Source organism: Vicugna pacos, chromosome 18, assembly GCF_048564905.1.
Source record: "Vicugna pacos chromosome 18, VicPac4, whole genome shotgun sequence".
NCBI lineage: Eukaryota > Metazoa > Chordata > Mammalia > Artiodactyla > Camelidae > Vicugna > Vicugna pacos.
In genome coordinates, this window is record NC_133004.1 from 28,219,029 (window position 1) to 28,235,579 (window position 16,551).

Consider the following 16,551-nt stretch of genomic DNA (forward strand, 5'->3'; position numbering starts at 1 on the left):
CATTCTTTGCCCCTGCTCAACCATTCCCTCTGTACTTGTTAGAACCCTTTTAGTTGCAAATGACAGACCTCCAATTTACATTAGCTGAACTAACAAAAAAGGAATTTCTAGACCAGCATAAGTGAAAACCCCAAACACAGCTGTACCCAGTGGCTCAAATGATCTCATCCTTTGTGTCCAGGCTCTGCTTTCCTCTGGGTTGGCTTTATCTTCGGGAAGGTTCTCCCTGATCTTGGGAAATTGGTCACCAGCAGCTCTAAGCTTACATGTCACCAGCTAAAGTGACATGCCAAGGAGGACCCCACCTTCCTTTCCCAGTACACCCCACCAAGTCCTGGGGTGGACTCTTGCTGGGCCAATTTAGACCAGCCACCATAGCCAAGGGGATGAGATACACTAACCCATGAGGCCTGGAACTAGCACTCACTCCTGGGGAAAGACAGGGTCAGGGAGGCTGGGTGAGCAGCCCCCAAACCTCAGGGACTGTGAAAGGGAGACAGACAGGCCAGAGTGCTGTGACCAGGAGAGGAAACGGATCCTGGGTGAGAACAGCAAAGGCCCCCTAGACCATTTCACTTCAGGTCCTTAATGAAATTTATGACTGAGCTTGATCATCTGCACATAACTTTTCTTGAAAGTTTGATTAAATGTTTTCCTCAGACCCGAAGGGCAGATCATGGGCAAATGAACCTTTCTGTTGCTTTCTTATTTGTTTTAGCCTCTCTTCTCCCAAACTGGTGCTTTTCTGGCCTGCCATTTGCTTGCACCTTAGGCAATCCTCAGTTTTTGTTTTAAAGCCTGGGACAGGCAGATGTGCTGAAATTCATGCTCCCCACCCCTGGCTCCCAACCCCCATCTCTGCACAAGACCAGCGAGTGACAATGCAGAGCTAAGGCTGGCTGTCTGGGCTGAGTCCACGGTGCAGTCTACATCTCAGATTCACCTGCCTAGGCTGGTCTCCAGCTGTGGCACGCCCCCTCTGTTTGTACATGATGACACAGGCAGAGACACTGCAGAGGGATGAAATCCTCACGTACTCCACAAACACCTGCTCGGGGAATGTTGCTCTCACCCGCCAGCCCCCATCACACCTGTCCTGGCACTTTTGACAAAGGGGATAGGGATGCTGGTTGAGCTCTTCTCCCCCTCTACGGCTTTCTTGTTTTCTAGTGGAGGTACTGGGAATTGAACCCAGGACCTCATGCATGCTAAGCATGCACTGTACCACTGAGCTGTAAACCTCCCCACCATTTCTGATGGAGTTAGAGGAGCCATGAAACAAGCCCAGACTGGACTCCAGGGAAGCTATCGCTGTAAATCAACTCATGAGTCCTCTGGGTGCTGAGGCACTGGGGTGATGCATTGTCCACCGCTGGGCCCAGTTCCCAACTTGCAGTCAGCAAGGCCATGGCCAAGGGCCTACTTCTCTGGATGTCTGCTTCCATATCTGCAGAGGATGAAAGCAAGGGTTACAAACTGATGGAACACAGGCAAATCTGGCCCTACAAGCATGTTTCTCTTGGCCCCCGTAGTATAATATTTTTTTAAATTAGTTACCAAGATTAAAAAATCCTAATATTTCACTATTATGTCTGCTTTCAGTCTTCTCTTGAACCATTGGGGCTATCTGGCATCACTAAGCTCCAACTCCCCCTTATGTACTTTTCCAGTTATTTCTATGGGATAAATTTCTGAATCTCAATAGCGAGGTTTAAGGAAATGCATGTTTTCAATTATAAAAGCTCTCAAGTCAGCTTTCTCAAATTTTAAAAAGAATAAAACTGGCCCCAAATTTGAATTCCTTCTGGCCCCTGAGAATTGGCAATGTCCCGGGAAACTTCATACTTCATTTGGGTCGTGAGTTCAACAAATAACAACTGGCTTATTACAACATGTCAGGCACTCTTCCAGGATTGGGGGTACAGACATGACCAGTACAAGGGCCCGCCTTCGTGGAGCTTACAGTCCAGTGGAGGAGGACAGACAATAAATTAATAAATCATATACAAGGTCGGTTAGGAATGGCATTATAAAGAAGAGTGGGGTGAGGGAACAGAGAGTGAGATGGAAGGAGGGCTAATTAAATAGAATGGCCAAGGAGGAGACGTTTGAACAGACATGTGAAGGAAGTGAGGGAGTGAGCTATGTAGAGATCTGGGGGAGAATGTTCCAGGCAGAGGAAACAGCAAATTCAAAGACCCCGAGACAGGAACAAGCTTGGCACATTGCAGAAGCAGCAAGGAGACCTGTGTAGCAAGCCCGGAGCAAGCAGTGTGGAGAGTGGAGGAGGGGAGGCTAGAGGCAGGCACAGAGCAGGGAGACCTTGCCAAGCTCAGATTTTATGTGACAGATTTAAGCAGGGGAGTGACATGATCTGACTTACGTTTCAAATTATTAACTCTGGGTGCTTCATCGGCTGACCGTAGAGAGCAAAGGCTGGGAGACAATGATGGTGTCTTACACTCAAGAGCTGGGTCAGAAATGAGACGAGAACTGATGGATTCAGAGCCTGGTTTGAAGGCAGAGCCAGGAGGACTTGCTGATGATGGATTGGATAGGTTTGGGGCCACAGCGCCTGGGTGAATGGTAAACGGCATTTACCGAGGTGGGGAAGACTGAACAAGGAGCAGGTCTGAGGAGGAACAATAACTTAGGTTTCCAACAAAGAAGGATTTAAGGCAAAAAGCATCAAATGGAGACTACCGCCCTAGAGAACTATCAATTTCCTATGAATGAAAATTCCAGTTCACAATGCAGCTATAAAGGGGATGAAGTGTATGTGCTGAATCAAACAGCATAGGCACGCAGATAGCATTAGCTGTTAGAAACATAATTAGAAACTCACAGACATACCCCTGCAGCCGGAGAACTCAACACATCTGCCTTCGATTGGTAGAATAGGCAGAAAATAAATAAGGATATAGAGAAATGAAATAAGATACGCTGATGTAATTAGACATCAGACTTTGTAACTTTCAAAGGCTGCTTTTCTAGTCTCTGAATTTTCTTTAATAAGCATGTATTACTTTATAAGGATGGATAGTAAATATTAAGGGGGAAAATATTAAATAGGCTGCCACAAATAGGAGCAGATAGTGCCCAGAGCTAAAGTTGGGACGCTGGGTTTTGCTCCTTCTTCTGTAAAATGAGTCTTCCTTCTACGGCTTCATGTTGAGGCCGAGGAGCACTTGTGTGTTACGCGGAGCTGTCAGTGAAAGGTCTGCAGGGGCACAGAGCTGTGGTGGTGGTTCCTGCACGCCCTTTCTGGTTTCAGGCTTTCGGCCTCATCAAGGGGACCAGAGTCGGCATCCTCATTGATGTGTCAGCCGTCAGCAGTGGCCCTCAGAAAGAGGAGTTCCAAAATGACCTCCTGGTAAGTCTCTCTGGCACAGAGAAGTGCCTGGATCCACCCCCACCCCCAGCCCACCCTCCCCTTTGTGAGCTGGCTAACTGCCTTTGTTTATAGCAAAACGGAGTGTTTTACAAAGAACAGTTCACACTTAATTAGCACCTACAGCTAGGAAAAATACATTGAGTTCTGCGAAACCCAGCCTCACAGGCATTCTCAGTTGTAGTGTGAGCTTCCAGTAGTCTCAGCACAGCACTTGCTACTAATTTGACTTTGTCTCGAGAGCCAGGGTTCCCTGGAAAGAGGGCATGGGTACAGTATCAGCTGAACTGACTCCAGCACGCACAGCAGGGCTTGCCAGCCTTTTCCGAATGGAGGAGAGGAGGGAAGCGATTCTGGTTTCTTTGGCATGTCTGTAACTGAGAAGCTAAGAACTCTAGGGTCAAATCCTAGGCACCTCTACCGCTTCTGGGCTATGTGACCCTGTTACTTAATCTCTCTGTGCCTCAGTTACCTCATCTGTACAATGGGGATGATAGCAGCAGCCACCTCACAGGGTCGCCAGAGGACAAAAGGAGTTCATGCAAATTAAGCGCTCAGTACAAAGTCTGGCATCAAAAAGCCTCTGGGGAGTAATGAGGAGGGTCTGCTTTCTCAGAGGAGCCTCGAGAGCTTTGGGTGGGATCTTCACAGCAACAGCAGTTCCAAGGACCCTTTAGAGGGGTCAACATGGGCCAGTTTCCAGACTTGGTCCCTGTCCCTGGTCTCAGCAGGTGTTGGGGGACAGGTGTCAGTGCAGGCTCCCCTTCATGACAAGTCCCTGGAGCCCAGTTTCCAGAGATCCCCAAGGTGGACTGGTCCAGTATTAGCCAGGGCAAGGCTCATGTTGGTGGCATGCAGGTGAAATTTCTAGCTGGCCAGGAAGGCGAGAGAGGAGTTATCTTCCTGTTGAATATTCATCAGGCTGAGCTTGAGAGCATGGAACAGGTTGGCACTGCACCCATTGCTCCATCCCCAACTCAGGAGGGAAACCACTGCCCCCGACATCCGTCCTCCTCCCTGAGGGCCACAGTTAAGTGTCAAGTCCCAACCAGAGCACCCGCTGAGATAGGTGCCCATCCCACCCGCACCCATGACCCAAGTGGGTGGCAGCCCTCAGGAGCTGCTCCAGAAGAGAACGTGGGCCTGCAGCCAATGAGGGCACAGCTCTCCCAGACTGGACAGCCCATGCCCCCGCCCCCACCACGCACAGCCAGGGACAGGCTGGGACAGGCCACTAGGGCACTCCTCCCACGCCCCGTGAGACCCCAAGGGCAGCAAGCAAGTGTCAACTTGGGGCCACTAAGCCGAGCCTCAAGTGACCCTGTTTCAGCACAATTCACATCCCAGCCCAGAGGGACCAGCCATATCTCAGACGGGAAGCCAGTCTCCATGTGGCCCCGGCTCTGGGAGCCAGTGACGTCCTTCTGTCCACCAGAGCCTCATTGATGAGCAGCTGAGCCACAAGGAGAAGCTGTACGTCCTGTCCTTCGGCACCACCACCAGCGCCCTCTGGCCTGAGCCCGTGGACGTCAGCACCTCCACGTGAGTGACTGCCCAGCCTTGGCCCTGGTGTTTCCCCATTTTCCTCCGTACTTCACAAGTATTTAATATTTGTAGCTGACACATAGAATAGGATCATTATGCCCATTTTGTAGATGAGGAAACTGGGACTCAGACAAGGGAACGTGTCTGAAATGGCAGAGTCAGGACTGGATTCCCAAGCCCAGAGCAGATTCCAGGGAAAACCACATGCTTGGGTTTCTGGGACGGAGGTCCCCGTGCCCAGCACTAGCCATAAAGAGGAACCCTTCCACGGAGAGAAGTGCAGGTTCCCACCACAGCGGGGGCCTAGCACCCAGCTCTGACAGTGACTGGGGCATCTGACTGGTCCTTTAACTCTCTCATTAGCAGAATGTGGTGAGGACACCTGCTTCTCACAGAGTTGTTGTGAAGATGAAGCGAAAAATAAGTACTGCAGGGGGGCAGTCACTCGGTGAACGAGAGCTTTTTTTTTTTTTTTTTTTAACTGTGATTTCCACTCTTGTTAGACCCCGGAGCTCTGGGATGTCAGACCTGGAAGTCACCTTGAGGCCATCTATCCAAGGGTTCCTCAGCTGCAGTCATTCCCGGGCTCCCCTCGTGATTTCTGTCACATCCCTGCTGCTGTACTGTGACTTACTCTGTGTCGCTGGTACTATTACCTGTTTTTAACTATCAACTCTATAGGTATTTTGATGGAAACAACCAATACCATAATTGAGAAGCCCATTATCACTTGCAGTAATTCAAAGTCATCATAAAAGTAACACAATGACAGCAAGCAAAACAATGATGTCAAATTCCAGCTTGAAAACCATTGGCTCAAGAAGGCGCCAACCTGGGATTTGTTCTCTGTGTTTAAAAGGGAGATTCAACATTTACACTAACGAAAAATGGATTTCCTGGCAATGAACTGAGGGTGGTTTTTTTTTTTTTTAAATCAGACTGAAAGAGAAATGGAAAGGACAGAGCTCTCATGCCACGGGAGCTATTTAACCAAGAAAGCTCCCTGTGAAGTCATTTTCCCTGTTGTGAGTGGTGTGTCTCCCAATCCATGTGGGGTGTAGCCAACACGCCTTGGTGCCTTCTCTTCGAGCCCTCTCAGGGTTAGGGGATTAATTCCGTGCTTCAGGCTGAGGTCTGCCTCCCAGGGGAACTGGAGGGGAAGAAAAATCACACCTGGCTTGAAATCTCAGCATTGCCAGTTGCTTACAGTATCACCTTGGGCAGGTCCTACCTCAGAGCCTCAGTTTCCTCATCTATAAAATGGGAATAAAGCTATCCATCGCAAAGAACTACTGTCAGGCTTAAAGGAGCTCCTATTTGTCCTGGACCTGGCACCTAGTGAGAATTCTGTCTCCATTATCACCCCGACCCCCAGCCTTCAGGAACTCAAGCTCTGGGTAAAGAAACTTGAGCCCGAGGGAGGCAGCAATCTGCTACAAGCCCTGAAGAAAGTCTTCGCTCTGAAGGGGCTGAATTCTCTGGTGACCATTATGGGAAGCTGGTAGGTCTCCTTTCCTAAGCACATAACAGACACAAGAAGGGGCTGGAGAAACAAACCATTTTTAGAGGTTTTTAGAGAAGAGATCATCAGACATGAGACTTCATGCGCCTTCAAGAGCAGGACTGTGTTCACAGGCCATCCGTCCCCAGATGTGGGGGGAGGGCAGCCAGGGAAGGCCAGGCCTGTGGTCCACTCTGCCCTGCATCTTGCACAGGTGACCTGGGACACAGGTGGTTGGTTAGATTTGACAGCTGTTCCTTGGGTGGGTTCCTACCATTCTGCTGTGGCAAGTCCTCGTGCTGGAGTGCCCCCTTCTCTTCTTGCATCTCCTCCCCAGCCCAGATCAGCCTTCTGAAATCCTGTCCGACTACATCCAACAGTCCGCCATGGGAAGGGACCTCATCACCCATTTCATCACCTACAAGTGCAACGAGCAGGTGCCCCCTGTAAGAACCCGAGATTCTCCAAGGCTTCCCTCGGACTGGCCACAATGAGCTGAGCCAGCCTTAGAGGCCCCTGAACTGTGGACCAGAACACACCTCTCCCTGTACCTAGCGCTCCCGTGGGTCAGCTGGGAGGCTTTGGACAGTTGGGAGGCTCAGACAAGGAGAAGACTTGTTAGAATAGTGGTCCTGCCCTAGTGAGGACGGACCCTATGCGTCCCCACAGGCTGTTCTGAAGAACCTTGCAGAAGCTCTTGGGGGCTACTACCACTGCTGTGGTCCAGAGATGGAGGTAAGCCCTTGGGCCAACACGCTACCCCCTCCTCCTGTCCCCTGTGCCTCCAAAGTTGTGCCCAGGGAGGCTGGGCCAGACAGACCATGCGGAGTGTGTGTTTGCTTCCTTCCCATCCCTACTCAATGAGTTTACATAGGGAAAATCAGCTTAAAATGAGTATGTGGGGAGAACAGGAAACACATGAAGTCACAAGAGATCTTTTGTCTGCGTGTATGATGAGTTGGTTGCACACTGTGAGTCTCGCCCGTGGGAGCCTTTTAAAGCCCCGCAGGGAGAAGCCTGTGTCTCTATGCAGTTGCCATCAATATGGGCCCCACCCACCTCTGCTCCCACCAAAGCTCTGAGTCTGAAGCAGTTGATTCAGGTCTCTCTTCTAGATGGACCCCTGCTACTGCAGGAGACGTGCAACAATCAGTTCTGGATGAGCAATTCTGTACTGATCCATCCACTAGTATCCTTGTCCTAGGTGATAGTAACATCACCCACTCCATATCCACAGTGGAGGACAGCTAGCAATTAACATTAACAGTTAGCAAATGTGTATGTGGATCCATCTGGCAGATTGAAAATCCAGCTGTCTGTTCACCTAACAGGCTGTGCGTTGCCTGCCAAGCACCAGTAGTCAGAAGTAAATGAATATTTGCATCTCACAAGTGTGTTCAAGTGTTGCAAAGTCTAGCACTTCACACGAGGGAGCCAAGGTCAGGCCATATTTTCCTTGGGCAACACCCGTTCTTGTTACGTCATTACCTAGACTCTGTTTGTAGGAGTCACACACTCTATGGGCTGGGAGGTTACCGTGTATGAATGACACTGGCTGGTTTAAGAAATATTTTCTCCTAAAACCTGTGACCCTCTTGGCTTATCTGTTGCTTTTCCCACTCTTGATGGAGGTATGGGTAAAACAAATTTCATTGTCTTTAGTATGAGACCGTGCAAGGATGACAAAAAATTACAACTGACTGTGATGGGGGTGCAAGAGAGAGTAGTGGGGAGTGTGGTGAACTAAACAACGTATGCCCCGTCTATGTAAAGAGGCACTTCTGCTCAGCCCCAGCAGATTGTTGTTATGTAGGAGTGTGACTTCACTGTTTCTAGGTCTTCTGATTTTTCAACAAGAGCCAGAAGTCTAGATATTTGTGTATGTGTGATTTCTTTACATTTTAAAAAATTGAAGTGAAATTCTCATAACATAAAGTGAACAATTAGTAGCATGTAGTACATTCATAGTGTTGTGAGACCACCAGCTTTATTTAGTTCCAAAACATTTTCATCACCCCAAAAGGAAACTCTGTACCCATTAAAGCAGTTAGTCCACATTCCCCCCTCCCCCACAGCCCCAGGTAACCACCAATCTGCTTTCTGTCTGTATGGATTTACCTAATCTGGACATTTCATTACATGGAATCATATACCTTTTGTGTCTGTCTTCCTTCAGTTAGCACAGTGTTTTCAAGGTTCACCTATGGTGTATCACATATCAGGACTTCATTCTTTTTAATGGTTGAGTAATATTCCATTTTCTGGATATACACATTTCATTTCTCCATTCATCAGTCAACAGACACTTGAGTTGTTTCCACCTTTTGACTATTGTGAACTGGCATCAATATTGGTGTACAAGTGTCTGAGTCCCTGGTTTCAATTATCGTAGATATATAGCTAGGAGTAGAAATGCTGGCCCATGTAGTAATTCTATATTTAATATTTTGAGGAGCCCCCAAACTGTTCTCCACAGCAGCTGCATCACTTTGCATTTCCACCAGCATCACACAAGAGTTCCAATTCCTCATGTTCTCTCCAACATTTGTTGAAGTAGTAGTAGTAGTAGTAGTAGTAGTAGTAGTAGTAGTATTGCCGTCCTAGAGGATGTAAAATGTTTCTTCCCATTTTTAAGGTTACAGAGTCCTTCAGCTGTTTAAAACCCTGCAGGCCAATACTGTACAAATGGAACATCACCACCGTTCCAGTCTCTGTCGGGCACACGAACCCCACTTTATATGGTCTGCTTTAAAGAGTCAGCTGCTCCACCTTAGAGACTGACGTGGCCGCTTGTACTTCCTGCCTTGGCCACTGTCAGTAGCCAGGTGACTTCTGGCTGACCGATTGCTCCCACCACCCACAGATCTGCGCCAGCCGGGAGGTGGATGAGCTCCTGGCAGAAATCCAGAAAGCCCAGAGCCTCCGGAGCCACGTCCAAGCCCTGCAGCAGAGTGCCCCCTGCGAGGAGCCGGCCGGCGTGAGGCAGGAGGTAGGGGGTGGGAGACGATGCTCTGACCTGGCAGAGGCACTCAGCTGGCCTCCCTCGGCTCTCCTGGCTCACCTGCCTCCCAGGGGGCGCGGCTGCGCAGCCCCCAACCGCCCACCCCCGCATCGGGAAAGAGAAACAAGGCGAAGCCCCGCCCCCCACGACCCCCACGGTTCTGAGCTGCAGGGGCCTCTGTGATGGAAGGATCCTGGTGGCTTTTAATTAATTATTAATAATTAAATTATTCCAGGGAAATTATGATTGATTATTAATTTCCAAATTGTTATTTTAAATAATTGATTATTATTTAAAAACTTATAGCATTAATTGTTATTTTTCAGAGAAAGGCCAGCAGACTCCTGCCACCCCTTCCAACTTCCACCTTCCACTGTCCCCCCTCCCCCCTAGTTTGGAGAATGATGAAAACCTCAGCTGCGCACAGCAGGCCGTCTTGAAAGCAGTCTTCCCACCCAGCATCTCATTCAGGGCAAAGTCCCTGTTTGGTGATGATTAATTTAACATGAGCAGAATAACTCAGCCAGCTTATGGACACAAGCACCGTAAAAGCTATGTGCTGTTTAGACCACAGAGAAAACTTAGCTCTGGACAAAGAGAACTGGGAATGCATTTATAGCTTCATAGAATGAAGGTCTGGATTTCTGGTACCAGACATTCCTACCTGGCTGGATGTCCTGAAAGAAACACAGCACCTAGACTGGGAGCTTAAATTTTAGTTTCAGCTTCTCTACTGATTATCGATAAACAATAGCAATAATTATCAGTATTATAATTAGAATAGTTCTCATTTACTGAGTGCTTATTATAAGATAGGCACAATGCTTAATTCTTTAAATGCCTTATTTTACCTTTAAAATGACATCTGTGTCAGGTATGTCATTACTCCCATTTTACAGGTGAGAAAACTGATGTTAAGAGGTTTAATAATTTGCCTGAAACCACAGAGATAGAAATCGATTGAGTCTGACATGAACGCAGGTCTGTCTGACACCAAAATCTTGCCAGGAGTTTCCCAAAATGAAATGTATGTGCCACTTGTGGTTTGCAAGATGATTATAAGGTGACATATGGGTTAATATTCTTTCAAATGTTATGTATTTAAAACTAGCTTATCATGATAGAAATATATCTTCTTTCTAAAATTATTTAAGTACAAAAAAAGGAGTCAATTAAAAATTAAAATTGAAATTAATATTAATTTCAATTATATTATTAGAATTAATAATTTAAAAGCTTTAATGTTATACATGTTTTGTTTTTTTAATATTAAGTAAATAACAGTACAGTGGTACTCAAATATGGCAAAATTCATGAAGGCGTTGCTCAAGTGTCCAAAATATGGGAATTTCTGCTCTGTGTTTTCCTCTTACACAAGCTATGTGATTTAACAACTCAGAACCTCAGGCTTTCTGTTGTAAATGTGGGTGAGGGAGGCCAGGATAGATCATGGCTCCGTAAATGATCTGGTGTAGGAGTTACTTTTTAGTTCCCTGGAGTCTTATTTTGAGCCCAGGGAGAGGCCACCAGGGATCTTGGAGTCTGCGGTGCTGGTCTTAATGGTAAGGGTGGGAAGGGGTGGGGGGGATGGACAAATCAATAAAGAAGTGATTTTCTGGCTACATCTCTCTCTTCTCCTGGAAATTCTAGAAATCCCCAGACAAGGGGATGGGGATGGTGGGAGGGGAAGGCAGAACTGCCTTTAATTTACCAGGTAATGTTTTAATATGCTCCTATACAGGAACTGGGTTGGGAGGGGGTGGGACTGTGGACTTTCTAGCTACAAAATACGATTATGTAATGATGCTTTTTCATTTTAATTTAGATTTCCAACAAGATTGCAAAAAGGCCATTCACAAGTCTCTTGCCTAAACCCCCGAAGCATGAGGCTCCCCTCACAATTGAGTTCCCAAACTTGGCCAAGACTTCGGCAGAATGGCTGAAGACCAACAGCCTGAAAGGTAAATCCCCAAAGAGGGCAGAACCCAGGACTCGGGTGACTGACACTGATCGAAAGACGTGAACCCTCTGGGGCTTCATGATTAGTGCCTCAAACCCCACTATTTATTTTTACAGCCAAGAAGCTAAGCCTCTATCAGGTTCTGGCCCCCAATGCATTCTCTCCCGTGGAGGAATTTGTGCCTATTCTCCGTAAGACAGTCTCATCCACTATCTATGAGGTAACAGATTCAGAGTTCTCTCCAGTGCTTTGCAGGGGAGCTCCTTTGTGGTGTTTCCTTCCTTAAATGTTCAGGAAATAAGAGTCATAAGGCAGAGGCCAAGGAGCAGGGGCTGAGGGCTTGGAGTGGGATGTAAGCTTTCCACTCAGGACTCCAGACCGCTCATCAAACCGACTCTAACTGCTGTTTTTCAAAGATGTGACCATGCAACTTGGGAGATTGGGGTAAGAGGGAGTGTACTGGGCAGCTTGGTCACCGCCTCCATGGAAGTTTTCTTCCAGCCCATTCAGCACACACTCCCTCTCTTTCTGCCCTCGCTGTACCTTGTACAGACTTCTGCTGTAGCTCCCAGGATGTGCTAACGCATGTATTTGTTACATGTCTAAAACCCACCAGAGTATGGGCCCCTTAAAAGAAACAAAATTCTCCGATTCTGTATCCCTGATATCTAGTACATGGAAGCAGTCAAGGAATGTTGAGTGGGTGGAAGGAAGGATGGAAAGAAGGAAAAGAAGGATGAGTGGGTGAATGGATGGAAATGAATGAATAGGTGAAAGGATGGACAGAAATGTGAACAGATGGAAGGATGGATGACAGGATAGAATGAAAAAAGATGAAAGGATAAAAGGAAGGATGGAAGGATGGAGAAATGGAAGGAAGGAATATTGAGTGAGTAGAAAGATCAGTGGGAAAATGAAAGAATGAGAGGAAAGAGAGAGAGTGGGGTGTGTAGTTCTGGCAGTCCATGGATGGATGACTAAGTGGATGGAGTGAAAGTTAGAGATACAGACATGACAATTTGATGGAGGATGAAAGAACAAATTGAACAAATTTGATTTTTAAAGTGTCCATGAAGGCTTATCTGGGTTCCCAAACCTGAGAGCCCATTTCCAGTACGTTTTAAGTTCTGTGTCTCTTCTATTACCGAAACCTCCAACCATATCTTGTAATAAAGACTCTGATGTTCAGAAGAGCCTCCTAGGAAGGGAGCAGATTGCCGTCAGCAGGGTTCATTCAGGGGACCACTCTCTGAGGCTCCAGCCAAGGCACCGGCCTGCTGGGGTCGGGGCATAATCTGACCCCGGATGAGTTCAGAACCCGCTTCCCTCTCTTGCATCTGATTTGGAGAGCCCAGTGCACAGTTTACACTTGTACCCCTCCCCTATACATGCTTCTGCTCGCCCACTCGCCTCCTGGCCACCCCTGAGTGCAGAAGGCAATGGTACAATTTGAATGGCATGACGGGACGGTGAAGAACATTCACGTGGACCTGCCCTTCCTATATGAGTACCAGGTCAGTGGTGGGTCCTGTCTGTCAGAATATGGGGGTGCAGGGGGCAGGGAAGGAAGGCACCGTGGAATGTGGGAGCACCAAGCACTAGTCTGTTTACTCCCTCTTGTAAATAGAAACTGTGCTCCACCTATGGGCCTCTCTGGAGCTTTCGCCACCTCCCCCCCAGGCAGGGACGAGGATGCCTCAAACAAAAGTCTCTAATCCTCTGGGTCGGGACCCACCTCTCCCCCATTTGAGGCAATGAAATACTTTGACTGTTCTCTTCCTGGTCTTGCTGCAGATTCATCCATGCTTTAGTGCCTGGATACCTAAGGCCTTGACACAACATTCCCAAAAGCCTAGTGGGGTACGCCCCCCTCCCCAACAGACCCCTTAATCGGACATCCTCCGTGCAGTCACTCACTGTGGGTGGCCCCTGAGTTTGCAGAAACAGCTCAGCAGAGCTATGCAGATGTATGAGAGACGGATGGAGTGGCTCTCCTTGGCCAGCAGAAGAATCTGGGGCACCGTCTGCGAAAAAAGGTACCTTCCCCCAAGGAGTGTTCTTGTCCTTCCTGGGTCTCCTGTATGACACAGCAATTATCTGACTCATGGGTTCCCTGGTGGTAGCATCAGAAGCCATCGTTTAAAGATCAGCAATCACTTAGCAGAACCCCTGGAGAACAAAATCCCACCATCGTCCTCAACATCAACAGTAAAATCACTGTGTCACTCAGGACCCTTCCTGTTAAAAAAGTAACAGAAACTAAATGCAAATTGATCTGAACAAAACAGAGAAGTCCAGTTAAAGTAACTGAAAATTCTGGAGTAGATTTGATCACGGAATTCAGGCATGGCTTGATCCAGAAGTGCATGCATGTCAGGAATCTCTCTCTATCCTTCAGCTCTGTTTTCCTCTCTGTTGACTTTGTTTTCAGGCAGGATTTCTCCTCCCCTTCAGGTGGCAAGATAGCCACCTGAAGCTCCCAGTTTAACGCCCTCCCAGGGCTTGGAGCATGGCATCACCCACAAGCTATTCATCCTTGCCAGGAGAGAGTGATGTTCTGATTGCCTGGAATCAAATGTCCACTCTCAAAGCTTGGGTAGGGTCAGCTCCACCAACTCAAATGGACTGTTAGAGATAGAGGTGTTTGTCCCCCACAAAAATCAAGAGGCTGCTGTGAGAAGAGGTAATCGATGCTAAGTAGGGAGGAAAAAATAGGTATCCACTGTAGCCATTATTATCACTCCATACCTTATTTGATGCATTACCACTCACTAAATATTATACTTTGTAATACTATTCATCTATTGTATCATTTAATTCTCAAAGCAACCCCATGAGGAGTCTTATTATAGTTTATAGTTAAATATGCAAGGATCAGAGAGGTTTCGTAACTTGCCTAAGGCCACACAGGAAGTGGGACTTGAACCAAGGTTTTCTGACTCTGTATCCAGTGGATTTCTTTTGCTCTCCATAGCTGTCTCAAAATGAGAATGGTGGGAGGAGATGGGAATATAAGATTTGAGGTAGTAAGGGAGAAGGCTGAATGGTGCTAGAGATCATAAAACAGAGAGAGAAAATAAAAAGACACATTGCCCTAGAGGCCCAGTGACACCTAATTCCCCATCTGACTTGCTTAGCTTCCTTCTGTTTGCCCTTCACAGACCCCAACCTATGATAATACTGAATGCTAGTGATTTAAAAAGAAATGTATGAAAACCATTCTACGCCACCCTGCCCTTAAACCTCCTCTACTGTGAGGCTTTATTGACAGATACTCCTGGAGAGAAGGTTCCATGACTCCCTCAGGCTACTGTTGTAAAACCCACCTGTGCTGACCTCAAACCACGGAGACGATTTTGGCCAGTGGCAAATCTGGCAGGCAAAGCTCCCCTGGAAAAAACTTTAAATAGTAAAATGGAACGAAATACACATTATCTGAGAGATTCGGTTCTCCTCTTAAAGCTTGTGTTTCTTTTCAGGGTGGTTATACTGCTCGATATCTCCGTGACCAATTCCATGTACATTATTCATATCCAGCACTCCCTGCGGCTTCTGCTGGAGGAGCAACTGGCCAACAAGGACTGCTTCAACATCGTGGCGTACGTGGGCTCCTGCCTCCCAGCAGCGGGGAGGGCGTGCTGCTCGGGTGCCTCGCCGGGCCGAGGCCTCTGGCAGGACAGCAGATGCGCACCCAGCATCCTGGGGTGGCCGTCAGTTTATCTGATTTGAGTGATCTTGTTTGGGGCACTGAATAATTAAATAGTTGCAGGACAGTCCCACTGGGGCGAAGGCGGTGAGAGGCCCCAGTACACCACTGCTTGATCAGCCAGGATAGGGTAACTCAGCCCATTGCCCCATTTGGCTTCCAAGCTGATAAAACACAGACGAGAGAAAAAGGGCCCCCAGGCTTAGTCCCAGCTCAGTTCTAGCAACCACAAGGTTTCAAACATTTAGAATTCCAGCTGTAAATCTTAATGATATGTTTAGCTATATACAATTAAATCATATAGTGATATATAAAACTGTATGATTTATATATAAAACTAAATATGTTTAAATTATATACAATCATATATAATATCAATTAAAATTGTACATAACTATATATAATATAAATTATATTTTTATATATAACATTAATTTTAAATATAAATAAACTTAAATTTTGATTTAAAATATAAATACTTAATATATAAATTATATATTTATACATAAATTATATGTTACTATATTCAAATTATATATAACTATCTAATACTATGTATATCTAAATTATAGTTTTATATACAGTTATATATAATTTTAATCTATAATTATATATAATTTAAATATATGTATAGTTATATATATATTTTAGGTTACATATCATTTTAACTAATTAGGGGAGCGAGAAGAGGAACCCACTTAAAGTATGTATTTTAACGCAACTTCACATCAAATAGGGAGTGTTCAAAACCTAGAAATCAGCAGTTAATATTATATGTTAAACCGTATCAGAGCCTAATCTTTCCCTGATAAATTTTACAGAAAAAAATGCTTAGAGAAACATTTTGGACAATATTTTCATCCAGTCAGCCAGCCATTCATTCAACAAAGTCTTATTGAAAGCCTGCCATGGACCAGTTGCTATGCTAGTCATTATGGATACAGAAATGAAAACACACAGTATCTGTCCTCAAGGACTTTGTGGCCTAGTAGTGGGAGACAGGCATGTTCAGGTACAAGTGCTGTTAAGTGTTTTCTGAAGAAATAAGTAGAAGGCAGGATACGAGACTGTGAGGGGCCAAAGGCAGGCTCAGTCCATTGCGTGTGGGTAGAGGAAACCCTGGCAGAGGAAGTGACCCTTTAGCTGAGGCCTGACAGATGAGTAGGTGTTTGCCGGGCACATGGGAGTGACAGGGGAAGTGGGGAGAAAGGGCATTCCAGGCGCAGGGAACAGCATGAGCAGAGGCACGGGGGGGTGGGGGACCATGAGTGTGAATAGTTCAGTGTGAATGTGGAGTGAGAGGGGGAGATTGTGCAGGACAAGACAAAAGAGGATTTATATAGGCCACGTTTGGGAGTTTCTGTACTGTAGACATATAGGCATTCAAGGATTTTATGCAAGGTTATAATCTTGAAACACTCAAACTACAAGGTGAAGGATGAACTGG

At 46.6% G+C, this 16,551-nt stretch overlaps 1 protein-coding gene across 1 annotated transcript in view; it reads left to right on the plus strand.

The window, feature by feature from the left end:
* The window catches only part of LOC102531763 (von Willebrand factor A domain-containing protein 3A), a 32,541-nt gene that overhangs the window by 10,276 nt on the left and 5,714 nt on the right, over positions 1-16,551 (plus strand). The window contains exons 8-18 of the mRNA XM_072942742.1: positions 3,275-3,373; positions 4,827-4,933; positions 6,312-6,437; positions 6,775-6,883; positions 7,107-7,172; positions 9,301-9,426; positions 11,264-11,399; positions 11,515-11,618; positions 12,832-12,912; positions 13,340-13,434; positions 14,878-14,997. Coding sequence (XP_072798843.1) covers positions 3,275-3,373; positions 4,827-4,933; positions 6,312-6,437; positions 6,775-6,883; positions 7,107-7,172; positions 9,301-9,426; positions 11,264-11,399; positions 11,515-11,618; positions 12,832-12,912; positions 13,340-13,434; positions 14,878-14,997 — 1,169 coding nt within the window. The remainder of the gene's footprint in view (positions 1-3,274; positions 3,374-4,826; positions 4,934-6,311; positions 6,438-6,774; positions 6,884-7,106; positions 7,173-9,300; positions 9,427-11,263; positions 11,400-11,514; positions 11,619-12,831; positions 12,913-13,339; positions 13,435-14,877; positions 14,998-16,551) is intronic.